At 40.7% G+C, this 13577-nt stretch overlaps 2 protein-coding genes and 1 long non-coding RNA gene across 8 annotated transcripts in view; 1 reads left to right on the forward strand and 2 right to left on the reverse strand.

Moving 5' to 3' along the window:
* The window catches only part of LOC107751955 (uncharacterized), a 7038-nt gene extending 3458 nt beyond the window's left edge, over positions 1 to 3580 (reverse strand). For all 6 annotated transcript variants that reach the window (XM_016567753.1, XM_016567751.1, XM_016567752.1 and 3 more), the window contains exons 1-3: positions 3497 to 3580; positions 1138 to 3086; positions 984 to 1026 (exon numbers count right to left, since the gene is read on the reverse strand). In XM_016567753.1, the coding sequence (XP_016423239.1) occupies positions 984 to 1026; positions 1138 to 3066 (1972 nt within the window). In that variant the 5' untranslated portion in view covers positions 3067 to 3086; positions 3497 to 3580. The remainder of the gene's footprint in view (positions 1 to 983; positions 1027 to 1137; positions 3087 to 3496) is intronic.
* A 2015-nt stretch (positions 3581 to 5595) lies between these two features.
* On the reverse strand, positions 5596 to 8331 carry LOC107751958 (uncharacterized). Its single transcript, XR_001641318.1, has 2 exons — positions 7109 to 8331; positions 5596 to 6236 (listed from the first exon to the last, which is right to left on the reverse strand). It is a non-coding gene; the product is annotated as an uncharacterized LOC107751958 (long non-coding RNA).
* A 33-nt stretch (positions 8332 to 8364) lies between these two features.
* LOC107751957 (forkhead box protein O4-like) lies at positions 8365 to 13577 on the forward strand. The gene is made up of 3 exons (XM_016567756.1): positions 8365 to 9537; positions 10178 to 11647; positions 12076 to 13577. Exons 1-2 carry the CDS (start codon positions 9106 to 9108, stop codon positions 11621 to 11623), a joined length of 1878 nt encoding a protein of 625 aa, XP_016423242.1. The 5' UTR covers positions 8365 to 9105; the 3' UTR covers positions 11624 to 11647; positions 12076 to 13577.

Below are 13577 nucleotides of genomic sequence, written 5' to 3' on the forward strand. Positions count from 1 at the left end.
GTCCATTTTTGGAAGGCCAAACAAAGTAGTTTCGCTTTCACAACGAAGCACACAGCGGCCTAGCATGAGCGAAAGCCCCGGCTTACCGTGAGCTGAGGCCGGGCAAGAGTGAGCTGAGGCGGCGGGTTCGAGAACGGCGGTCCCGGCGGATCCGATGAAGGAGCGGTGAAAACGGTGAAAGCCGATCCGGTGATCCACAGCACTAAGTTGATGTATTTCCTCAGCGACCAGCACAGATCAGCTCTAGGCATGACGAAGCGGATATCGTCCTCTTTTGGAAGGCCAAACAAAGTAGTTTCGCTTTCACAACGAAACACACAGCGTCTCGACATGGCGGCATCAATACTACAGCGAGAATAAAAGTTACTCCTTCTTTCTTTGCGTGAACATTTGGGCGGCGTTATGCAAATCTTCCCAGATAGTGACGTAGACATGTGGGGGCGTGTTAGAACGAGCCGTTTTAGGTAGGCATGGTTGACTCTTAACTTTTATAAAGAATATCTCTTTGGATTTGAGACTTTAGTCTTTGCAACTTTACAGATCTTCTTTATGCACCTAGAGCTTGTAACACTCCAAAGAGAAAGGAAAAAATGAAATCGCATCATATGACCCCTTTAACATTTTATCTTTTCGTGTGATGGCAACACACACACACAAGCAATTTTCAGCAGCCATTACTTCAGTGTCACATCATCCTTCAAAAATCATTATATGCTGATTTGGTGCTCAAGAATTTCTTATTATTTTATCAATGTTTAAAACAGTTGTGCTGCTTAAATCTTTTTTTTGGAAACTTAATATCAGAATTCTGTATTTATAGAAATCTTTTGTAACATTACATGTTTTTACTGTCACTTTTGATCAATTAAGGCATCCTTAATGAATAAGTGTTTTAAATTTGTGCAAAAAAAACCTGACCTTAAACTTTTGAACAATAATATAATTATGTACATGTGTTTAAAAAAAGTGTATAAGCCACTCACCAGCAGTGAAGTTATATCCAGTGACAGAAGAAACCATAGAGGTCTGTTTTCAATAAATAATAATAAAAAAATGTATCCATTTTAACCATACACAAGACCAATGTTTGTAAGCAGCTGACTGCTTTATAGCAACATAAAGCATTGAGTTTCCTACCTTAACAGTGCTAGCTGATGCTGCGCTCTTGACAGGTGCGATGTTCTTCCCCTTGTTCATCTGTACGGTCTTCCTGCTGCCAAGCAGTGTGGTGGGTGATGTGTCAGACAGATGCGGGGCCGGCGGCCCTTGGATTGCCTTTGGTTTGATCGCTACTAAGGAGTTTATTGACAACTGTGGCCTTGGAGGAAGACTGGATTTGGGATAACTCATCTTAGAGGAAAGCCGAGGAAGCTGTCTTTTGATTGGAGGTTTTGTGGGAGGTTTGTTCTCATTTGCTGGTTCTGATGTACTGTGAGTGACTTTCTGATTCTGGCTTGAGCTCTCAGTCACCTGCACAGCATCAGTTCCATCATGATTACTTGCACAAACAAGCTCATCATTCGACTGGGCCTCGATGCTGTTGATCACACACAGCCTCTTTCTCATAGGTGTGGGCTTCACGTCTCTCAGTATCTCAAATCTGGATTCTTTGCCAAAAACAATAGGTGTGGATGTAACCAGGAAGCTTGTCTTCATATCCAGTGTATCATCCAAACAAAAAATACTGTTTCTGCTGATATTTCCCATATCAGAAGAGGGAATGGACTCAGCATCCGCCAAGCCAGGTCTTGATGTTTTTTCGTGAGGCTCCTCTGCTTTAAGCTCAGAAGCATCATCAGGAGCATCTACAGAGCAAACAAAAGCTGTGGTGCTTATCCCAACTTCTGTTTCTCTGCTGTTAGAGGCTGGTTTAGTGATACCTACAGAGTTAGAAGCATCATTAACCTGGTCAGCTAATTCTGTGCTTGAGGGCTTCATTTCAACAGTGGTGTCCTTCAAAACTGGAACTTCTGGGTGAGTGAGATCAGTGGTTGTACTCTGTTTAGCCATCTCAGCTGGTTTTATAGTAGCTGAGCTCAATTGTTCAACCTCACCAGAGGGCTGAAGAGGAGCACTGGCTATTTGCTCCACAATATCAACTGTTACATTGACTTTTAAATCAGTTTCCTCTGTGTTTTTTATTTTATCAACCTCAGTAGAGTTAAAACTACCATCTAGTTTTTCTTGTGACCGAATATCTTTAGTTTCTTCAAGCTTTTCATTTGGCTGTTCTGTAGTAGTGTTTAATGGTTCATTGTTATCAACAGATGAATTGGTTTTAGAGTGTGCGCTGTCTAGATTAGGAATATCCACAGTTGCATTAACCCCAGTGTCAGGTCCCTCTTTAGGGTCATGTGACTGTACCAGGTCAACAGTGGTGTTTCCTGACTCAGTCTTTATATTAGGAACATCAATATCCACTGTTGAATTAAGACTAGGGTTGGACTCTTCCTTTGGCTCTTGAGACTCAAAAGTGTTGTTCTTCTCTCTGATGTTGTGCAGATCAACAGTCGCATTAATACCAGCGTCAGACTGTTCTTTCGAGTCTTGGGTCACATCAAATGTGCTGTTCTTTAACTCAACACTCATGAATTCAGATTTCTCTAAAGATGTAGTGGATACCGTGGCATCATTGCAGTCCCCATTTGCTTTGCCCGCTGTTGCACTGGTAATGTCTTTCTCATTCTGTGGTGATCTAGTAGTAGACGTGCTTCCATTTGCCAACTGACAGTGCGCTCCAAGAGAACAATTAAGACCAGAGTCAATGGTAGCCTCTTTTCTTGGTGCTAAAATGCCTTCATCCTTATTTTTTGTTTGATTTTCTGATGGCGTGCAAGTAGGGGAATTCAACACAGTTCCTGCTTCATTTGAAAGAATCGGCGGGCTGGCGGTGTCATCAAGAAATCCAGACACTTGGGGAAAAGGTTCATCTGCAATTGAATAGAAACTAGAACACAGATCTGGCAATTTGATAGACTGGTAAGAGGAAACAGGTTGTTGAAGGGACGATCCACCCAATACATTGCCACCGGCCTGGGCAAGCTTCCGCCTTAGAAAGCTCTCCATTTCAATAGCAGGGCAGGTCTCTGAAAGGAATAAAAAGTCTGTGAATTTTTTTGTGGCTTCCTGAAACCTACTTACTGACAATCACACATCTCACAAAGGATGACAAGTGTTACAAAAGGAAGCATCAGGTTGAATTCCTTAAATACTGGTCTAAATTTAAACTGAACTACAACATTTAGCATAGAAGAATCCAGATGTGTCATATAAACATGTCTGATAATAGTTCTGGTTGTATAACATTACATAACGGATCACAAATACTAAAAGACTTTGTAACTGACAACTGCAACGAATGTTTTGTTATGGTAACACAAAAACCCTTGGCACGGAAAATAAGTACTAAGCGATTTCCGAAAAGAAACTAACACACTTAATACAATTTCTAGACAAATAAACAGATCATAATCTTTAGGAAGCATTGTCTTCTTACCAGATATCTAAACAGGCCGAGTGTTTGATATTTCCGAGTCGATTTGAAAACTGGGACATTCTAGTCATTGGAAGAGACGCTCAGTCCTCGACCAATCAGAGCGACGATCTGTGTGGCGTCAGAAAAATCACAGCGCCCCCCAGTGCTGGCAGTCACGTAGAACGAACATTATTAATATTTATTTCCCTATTTATTATTTACTATAACTTTGCCAATAACTAGTATGAATGAATTATTATGAAATTATTTTTAATTGTTGTAGAGCACCATAAAGGATATAAAATATTTATCTTATATAATTTTATTAGCTTTTTTTTAACCCATTGCTCAGATCACTGTATCTTCTCCAAATATTAATTTCGTTTGAAAATTAAGAGGCTGGGAGGACACTTAAATCTGCAATAGAATATGAAGTGAAATATTTATTTATAATATTTAGGCACATCAATCATAACTCCTTCAAAAACAGCCAGAAACCTTTGAGTTATGATTCATGATCTGCTTACTTTCACAGACCACATTGCTAAAACTGTCCGGTCCTGCATATTTGCGTTATTCAACATCAAGAAGATCAGGCCCTTTCTTTCGGAACATGCTTCACAACTCCTTGTTCAAGCTCTTGTTCTGTCCAGGCTGGACTATTGCAATGCTCTCTTGGCAGGTCTTCCAGCCAGTTCTATCAAACCTTTACAATTAATCCAGAACGCAGCAGCAAGATTAATTTTTAATGAGCCAAAATATCTGCTTGCATAAAATTCAAGGCATTGATGTTTGCCTTCAAAACCACCACAGGCTCTGCACCCCTTTACCTAAATTCATTACTTCAGAGTTATGTGCCCTCTAGAAGCTTGCGTTCTGCACGTGAACGTCGCTTTATTGTGCCATCTCAAAGAAGCACAAAATCACTTTCACGGACTTTTAAATTAAATGTTCCCTCCTGGTGGAATGACCTGCCCAACTCAATCTGAGCAGCTGAGTCCTTAGCCATCTTCAAGAATCAGCTAAAAACACATCTCTTCCATCTTTATTTGACTCTCTAACTCTAGCACTCTCTATTCTAATTCTATTCTTTAAAAAAAAAAAAAAACGTGTCCGTTTTAGACTTGCACTATTCATTTGCTGCTTGTTTTCTTAAAAAACAACAACAACACTTGCTTTCTAATCTTTTTGTATTCTATCTGTTTTCTTTTCATTTATAATACAGTTAACAAAAGCAAAAAAGACCTCTAACAAGAGTTTGCTCTATTCTTTTTCTATTCTATCTGTTTTCTTTTTATTTATATCATTTAAAAAAAACCTTGCTACGTGTACTGCGTTAAGCTAACTGAGACTTGTTATAGCACTTGTATATCATTGCTCTTTTGTTGATTTTGGTTGCTTCCATTACACTTCCATTCTTTTATATCCCTAAAAATCTGAGTAAAATACCAATATTACATTATAGCGTGCATGTACTTTTATTGACTTAATGTGCTTGCATATAATGTATATAATGTGGGAATTGTTGATGCATTTATGCCGCATCTTTTTTATTATAATTATTTTTATTTCAGTGCATGTCAAGAAAACGTGTCATATCCGCATACATTCAACACAAACTGTATAAAAACATTTAATAAAAATAATTAAATGCCGGACATCAAGGTATAGGCCTATCATATTAAGCAATAAGATTTTTTTTTTTTTTCCGGAAATATTCATACATTGAAAATAAACAGAAATGACTGTTTGGAAATGGGTAAAATTGTGTAGTAATTTACTCCACTTTGACTGACGAATGTTTATGACATCATAGGGCAAGTTAGGGAAGAAATGTTAATGTCCACGTAGTGACTCCTGGGGCAATCATCAGAACAGGGTGTTCAACGCACCACCGTTTCCGTTTAAAAAACGTTTTGCACCGTTTTTGTCGGGGCTGAACGCAGCCCTGCTCTCTCTATACTTCCACCACAAAATTATGATTTGCTATTATTTAACCATTTCACGTTTCTGTCATTCTGCAGTAATTGTTTTGTGTACTGATTGTTATGCATGAGTTATGAAATCACAAAAGAAAAAATACCTAATTCTTATTTTCAATTTAACATGGTTAAAATAACTTTTTTTTAACTGAACACACACATGGTATTAGAATGTGTATCTGGTCAAAAGAAACCAACATGATATCTAAATAAATACAACTACTTAATCAGACAACAACGACTTAATCACATTTCTAATATTGACTTTCACTGCAAGGCTGAAGAGTTGCATCATGCTCTGGGAAAAGGGGTAATGCCTAGAAAGGTCCTGTGGGTATTGTAGTTTTGGTGGCTGATCCATATCGAGACACTGACACATGCATTTAAAATATGAGCAACAGCTGAACTAGAAAGAACAATGCATTTATGACTGAGTTTTCATTTTAAAATGACTAAATTCAGATAAGGTTACACAACACCACCGAGGTGGCTTTTCAGAAATATACATTTAATGTATGAACTTAAATTTAATTTGAAAACTACCAACGAATTCAAACCACCCAGCGATTTCAGATGATGGCGAGACTTCATGACAACGACATCGTCTAACATAAAACATCTTTCATCCACTTGATCTTCTTAATTAAAAAAAAATGAGATTGCAATTTCATCGGGAAACCATGTGGACAGCATGGGGCCAGGGGATCTCGCGCACAGCATTCCATTGGAGATCCTTCAGGGAATATAAGGATCTTCGCCCGCTTCATAACCTAGAGATCCTAAAATGACAAAACCAGGACTCACTCACACAAACACACACATCTTTAGAAACTATTACATAACATTTTATGTGCTCAGTCTTTTTTCGGGATCCCCGGTTCCCTCCGGTCGTGTTTACAGCGCACAACCCATCACATGACTGACTGCAATTCCCATCAATCCTCTTGACGCATGCGCACGCCGCGTTGTCTGGCAGTGGTAAACAGACGTCAGAAGGGAGTCTTCGCCTCGAGTCAAAACAAAACAAGAAAGATCTACGAGGAATAGCTGTTTGTCTATCTCCATTAACAACAGAAGGGAAGCGAATTCGCGTTCATTTCAACAGACGACCAAGTTATTGAAGAGAAGCGGGTTTCTTCGACTTTTACCGGAGGGATATTAACTCATAAAACTGGAGTTGGCTAACTAGGTGGCTCTCTCAGTAGTAAAACTACGCTTGCGAGTTTTGTCCCAGAGGCCGAGTGGCCGGCGACTGAATTCAAGAAGCGGGCGGGCGACAGGTTTTTATCTTTTCGAGGAATACGTCGACCGTAGTGGGATTCGGGAAGGCTTAGATGAGCCCGCGCGAGCATCGTGTGTAGCTGCGTCTCGAGGAACATGGCAGACGGTGACACGCGCCAGCACACAGCGCGGAGGACCGCGCAAACTTGAACGGCAATAACACAGGTTTTTATTGTATGGTAAAAACCGTAAAACTACCCGTTATGATCGAGCACTCCTGTAAGACATTATCTTGGTCTTTTTTTAAAATGTAATATTTTGATCGTTATGAAATAAGTTTTACGTACGGCTTCTTTTGGCGATTTAACAATCTTGCTTAACGCATTTGAGTTGAGACGCACAACCTTACGTTTCTAGGTTTTTAACTTACCGATTAATAAAATAATTGTTGATTTTGACAGGCAGCTGTAACAAGTAATTCCCATTCACTTGAATTCGTTTACAAGGACAGTATTCTTACATAGTATAGAAATACACTCAAGTTTACAAGGAAGATTATTGTACGATTTGACGCTCTCATATTAAGGTGGTTTATCGCTTTTTGTAGAGTTTGTAAGTTGGTCTATATTTATTTATAGATTTACGTATTTTTCTTGTTCTAAAATCTAATTGCGAAAGCCAATCAACCATTCGCTGCTATAATAGGAACCAGCGGGAGGTGGTTATTTTAGCAATTACAGCTCGTTATGATTGGTTTTGCGAGTTCGCCTACTTAACTGCCTCAACGACAATTTAAAAAAAAAATTTTTTTTTTTCTGTGTGTTTAATTATCTAAGAAAAGTTCATAATCATCCCGTCACTCCAGCGCGTGTTTTCCTGTGGTTTATCTCAGTAGTTGCTCTTGACAATCCAGCTGTTTAGATGTGTAGGGAATTTCCTTTGTTCCTTCTACATTAAACAAAGAGACCCCCTTCTATCCTCGTTTGCTCTATGTAAATCAGAAGGTTTATGTTAGTTACTATTAAGGAGATTATTTGGCCCCTTTAATCTCCAATCTGAAGATTAACTGATGCTATATTGGTGTGTTCAGATTATTACGAATGTGCTCCGTTACGCTCTAGACAGTCGCGGTTAAATTTAGTCCGGATAATTTATACTGTAGTGTTTCCAATATTAAGCAATAAAAAACAAATCGTTCCTAAACAAGATTTTAAAATTATTTTCTTACAAATAGTCGTACTCTTACTTTTAATCGCCCAGTCTGTTGGTTTATTGAATCGTGTTTTTAAAAACGTCGCATCAAAACTAGTTCTCTGAAATCCAGCCTTCCTCTGAAATTATCTGGATTGTATCGCACAATGGAGGAAGAAAACGTACCCCCGATTGACCCAGATTTTGAGCCACAGAGCAGACCGAGGTCATGTACATGGCCGTTGCCTAGACCCGACATCTCAGTTGTCAAAGCTGGGGGGGGCGACGGCTCAGAGTCTGCTGCTGGAACTCCGCCCACCGAGGAAGATAAACACGAGCCTCAGCCAATCATATCTGAGCCTGAGAAAGTCACGGTCTCTGAGGGCGGGGTTGTCGCTGGAGGGGGCGGAGCCACACCTCGAAAAGGTTCTTCCAGGCGTAATGCCTGGGGTAATCAGTCCTACGCAGATCTCTTTTTGTAGAGTTTGTAAGTTGGTCTATATTTATTTATAGATTTACGTATTTTTCTTGTTCTAAAATCTAATTGCGAAAGCCAATCAACCATTCGCTGCTATAATAGGAACCAGCGGGAGGTGGTTATTTTAGCAATTACAGCTCATGTTATGATTGGTTTTGCGAGTTCGCCTACTTAACTGCCTCAACGACAATTAAAAATTTTTTTTTTTTTTTTTTCTGTGTGTTTAATTATCTAAGAAAAGTTCATAATCATCCCGTCACTCCAGCGCGTGTTTTCCTGTGGTTTATCTCAGTAGTTGCTCTTGACAATCCAGCTGTTTAGATGTGTAGGGAATTTCCTTTGTTCCTTCTACATTAAACAAAGAGACCCCCTTCTATCCTCGTTTGCTCTATGTAAATCAGAAGGTTTATGTTAGTTACTATTAAGGAGATTATTTGGCCCCTTTAATCTCCAATCTGAAGATTAACTGATGCTATATTGGTGTGTTCAGATTATTACGAATGTGCTCCGTTACGCTCTAGACAGTCGCGGTTAAATTTAGTCCGGATAATTTATACTGTAGTGTTTCCAATATTAAGCAATAAAAAACAAATCGTTCCTAAACAAGATTTTAAAATTATTTTCTTACAAATAGTCGTACTCTTACTTTTAATCGCCCAGTCTGTTGGTTTATTGAATCGTGTTTTTAAAAACGTCGCATCAAAACTAGTTCTCTGAAATCCAGCCTTCCTCTGAAATTATCTGGATTGTATCGCACAATGGAGGAAGAAAACGTACCCCCGATTGACCCAGATTTTGAGCCACAGAGCAGACCGAGGTCATGTACATGGCCGTTGCCTAGACCCGACATCTCAGTTGTCAAAGCTGGGGGGGGCGACGGCTCAGAGTCTGCTGCTGGAACTCCGCCCACCGAGGAAGATAAACACGAGCCTCAGCCAATCATATCTGAGCCTGAGAAAGTCACGGTCTCTGAGGGCGGGGTTGTCGCTGGAGGGGGCGGAGCCACACCTCGAAAAGGTTCTTCCAGGCGTAATGCCTGGGGTAATCAGTCCTACGCAGATCTAATCAGCCAGGCGATTGAAAACTCGCCAGATAAACGACTTACTCTGGCGCAGATCTACGATTGGATGGTAAAAACGGTGCCGTATTTTAAGGACAAAGGAGACAGTAATAGTTCTGCTGGGTGGAAGGTATGTCTAAAAAAAGTAAAGATTAAGAATTAATAATGATAATCAGGGTTTGAAATGAACTTCTCCACTCACCTGCCAATTTGGCTACACAAACTTTTAATTACTGGCAGTTCAGAACAACTATCAAAAAAAAAATATCAAAAAGTAATATAGAATTTGCCTACTAAAATGAAGTTACTGGCCATTCAAAACTTCTAATAGCCAAAATAAAATGATCAGAAATAAAACATTGTCAAAATCAGAACTTGGGTTAATTGTTTATTGGATTGAAATATTTTTTACACCGTGAAGCCTCTCTTCCATTGACATCCTTGGAGGAGAAAAAGTGAACCCAATAATGATAATTCATGCCCCAAAATATAATTTCAAGACACCATAAATAGCGACACATGAAGGTCTTGGATATGCAGCAATTAATCAAATGACTATGGCTAGGGAGTGAAACTGTTAATGCTGATACACAAAGTTTGATAGAATAAAAAAAAAACTGGCTAGTGAGTTCACAGCATTGCCTGCCATGGATGATTGGCGGGTGTTAATTTCAAATCCTGATAGTAATATTTTCAATCCTTTAAACCTTATTTTGCAGTAACATTTATCTCTCTTTTAGACTTGATTTGTTTTTTGTCATCCCATTTAGAACTCCATTCGCCACAATTTATCGCTCCACAACAAGTTCATGCGAGTGCACAATGAGTCGACTGGAAAGAGCTCTTGGTGGATGCTCAACCCTGAGGGGGGCAAAACTGGCAAAGCCCCTCGCCGCCGCGCCGCCTCAATGGACAACAGCAGCAAATTACTTAAAAGTCGTTTGCGAGCAAAGCAAACTAAAAAGCAGGCTGGAGCGGCAGGGATTGGAGGCTCTGGAGGTGCCCTGCAGGGTGAGGGTGCTTCTGGTGCTGGCGGTGCGGACAGTCCCGGGCCTCCAGTTCAGTTCGGAAAGTGGGGAGTGAACAGCAGCAGCCCTTCCTCTCGTGGCAGCCTGGACGACCCGGACATGTGGACGAGTTTCAGGCCACGTACAAGCTCCAATGCCAGCACACTGAGCGGGAGGCTTTCTCCCATTGCCACGGGGCAGGAGGACGAGGATGACCTACCTGAGGATGGCCTTCTTGGTGGCTATTCCACAGGGAATCTTCCCCCAACACTAACTGAGACGCTAATGGAAGAACTGGATTTGATTGACGGGCTAACTTTAATGACTGGTCCGCAAGGTGGTGCGAGCCCAAGCACAGCTCCTCCTGCCCCACCTCAGCCTTTGCCCTCGGCGTCCACCCTGCTGCCTCGAGGGTCCAGCTTTCCTTCATTTCGGCAGCTGCAGCCAGCAAAGACTACACAGGGATCCACTCCGCCGGGGCCACAGAGCTCGGTTCAACACAGCGCCGGATCCAGCACAAGCCCATCGAGCTTCGGAAACTCCCTCTTCAGCCCCCTGCCCGGTCCTGGTCACAGTGGTTTCAGCACTCACGTGCCCTCCAGCCTCGAAGCTCTCCTGACCTCCGATTCACCCCCACCCAGCGATGTTATGATGACCCAAATGGATCCTCTCATGCCAAGCCAAGGAGGTGGTGGGCTTTTGGGGCTCGGGAGATCTATGTCCAGCAGCCAAGCTAAGGCAGGTCAGATGTTGCTGAGCAAAGGCATTGACACAAGCACGGTGGGGCAGATGAGCCTCCGGCCTCAACCCCAACTCCAGCACTCACAGATGGGCTTTGGAATGATGCACTTGGCCATGAGCCAGGAACCACCTCAGCTCGCAACTGTAAAGACCCAGCATCAGGTGCCAGGCGCTGGGCTTCTGCAGCACGGACCTGTCCCGTCACCTGGTGGGAATGGAGGCCTGCAAGGTCTAGGCCAGTTTGCAACGCCGCCCTACTTCATGCCCTCCCAGGACCGTCTGCCTACAGACTTGGATATCGACATGTTCACTGAAAACCTGGACTGTGATGTGGAATATATTATCAACAGTGATCTTATGGATGGAGACCTGGTTGACTTCAACTTTGACCCCATCATACAGGGTGGACAGGGCTATACTGGGCCAGCTACCACACAGAGCTCCTCCCACAACTGGGTGCCCAGCTAACTCCATTATTAAAGATGAGAACAGGTATCTGAATTTGGGTTTGTTTGAAAAGGATAGTTCACTCAAAAACATGAAATTTACTCACCCTCATATTGTTCCAAACCCATCTTATGTTCTTCATGAAAACACTAAAGAAGACATTGTAATATGATCTGTCAGTGAACATCAGTGGGCTCCAATGTTGACTTTCATTGACTTTCATTTTAAGGGCAAAAATGGTTGAAACATTCTTCAAACGTGCTTGTGTTCTGCAGAAGAAAGTACGTCATACAGGTTTGAAACAACATGAGGATGAGTAAATGATTGTTATTTTTGTTTTAATGAACTATTTTTTTAATTTAAATTATGGTTTTGCATTATTCTTTATGTAAAGCTGTTCCTTTGTGTCCTAATGTGTTAATCTCCTTTTCTCGTTATTATTATTATTATTATTATTATTATTATTTTTACAGGATTGTCCCCCATTCTTAAAACAACTTTGAAAACAGATGTGGCATATTGCCTGAACATATTCTCAAATTTTTGCCTCTGCATTTGCCATTGTACCTCAAATACATAGACTCCTTTGGCTAAGGACAACACGTGCTTGGCCTAGAAGTGTCATGTCAGAATTTTCAATTAAATGACAAAATCAAACCTCATACATGTCCCAAGTGCCAATGTCAACTGAAGAGTGTGCTGTTGGACACAGAGAACATGGTCTTGAAACATATTTTTTTCTCTTCTTTAGTCTTATATGTGCAACATTTTAGTTTTGAAATTTGCAGTTTATTTGGCCAATCTTGGACTAAAGCACACCTAATAAACAGCTAATCATGTTTATTACATTATTTGCCTATGATGCGTAGTGTAAGATGGAGATGGTACTCCTCCTTGATCTTCTTCCCCCTGATAATGGAACTCATTCGGCCAGGAGGATCAAACTGCAGCTTTTCTTGATGTGAACTTGTTTGTTGAACAGCCTTGGAGAAGTCCGAGCAGCTGAGATTGATGGAGTGACTTCCACAGCTGACCTGACGTTACTGTAGCTCTCAGCCCCCCTCTGAGCATGAAAACAACAAGGCACCATAGGAATGTTAAGTTGAGAACAACATTGAGTGGCGACGGTTTCACGGACCACAGCTGAACTGTTAAGGTGTGCTCTCTCTCTCTCATCGGAATGAAGCATCAAAGTTTCAAGGTGGTTTGGTGATGCTGTGGTGTTCAATGTGCAATTAGTTTGGCTTTTATGACCTCTTCTCTCACGAAGGCGTTTTCTTGTGATGTGCTGAAGAGGCTGATAACTGAATGATGATTTAACTGTCTGCTCTTAAGTGTTTGTTAATGATAACAACAGTATGAAGAAATGTGATTTTCCACAGGGCATTTTAATGCATTTTTAATCCTGCCAACAAGTTAAATGGTATAGTGTTATTGTTGGAAACTTGGAGCCCTTTTGCAGAATACAATATCTGAAGATTTTGTGTGTGTGGGTGTGTGTGCAGGAGGGTGTGTGTGTACATTTGTGTGCGTTCAAATATGTTTAATGCTCCCGAAACTTGATCCCAACACACTAACAACAGAATTCAAGGTTACTCTGAATCATTTCATTTAAGCGCAGAAGAAAGTTTGTTTTCCGAGTTATACGTGAGTTTGAAGCGAATCTTGAAGAAACATGGCTACAGTAATGAGATGTTATGGTTCCTCTGGCATGTTTAATTGTGTCCACAGACGCACAGAAGAAAAACTATTTTCTCATTGTTCAGTTTTTCATAAACAGCACTACTCATATTTTATAAAAAAATGTTATTAAAGAACAAAAACAGTTGGATATATCGACTATAATTCTAATTTAGATTGGGGCGTTATCATTAACAGACTAATAAAAAAAAACATGCTGTTAATGAGCTTTTTTAAATCTGAGCAGAAGCTATTTCAGATCATTTTTAACGGTCATTTTCTATGTAATCTTTTA

This window comes from Sinocyclocheilus rhinocerous, unplaced genomic scaffold (genome assembly GCF_001515625.1).
Source record: "Sinocyclocheilus rhinocerous isolate Xijiao unplaced genomic scaffold, SAMN03320098_v1.1 scaffold662, whole genome shotgun sequence".
Lineage (NCBI taxonomy): Eukaryota > Metazoa > Chordata > Actinopteri > Cypriniformes > Cyprinidae > Sinocyclocheilus > Sinocyclocheilus rhinocerous.

Coding starts and splice junctions, on each gene's coding strand:
- LOC107751957 (XM_016567756.1), top strand. CDS start 9,106: ATGGAGGAAGAAAACGTACCCCCGATTGACCCAGATTTTGAGCCACAG. Junction 9,538..10,177: donor ATAGTTCTGCTGGGTGGAAG/GTATGTCTAAAA, acceptor CATCCCATTTAG/AACTCCATTCGCCACAATTT.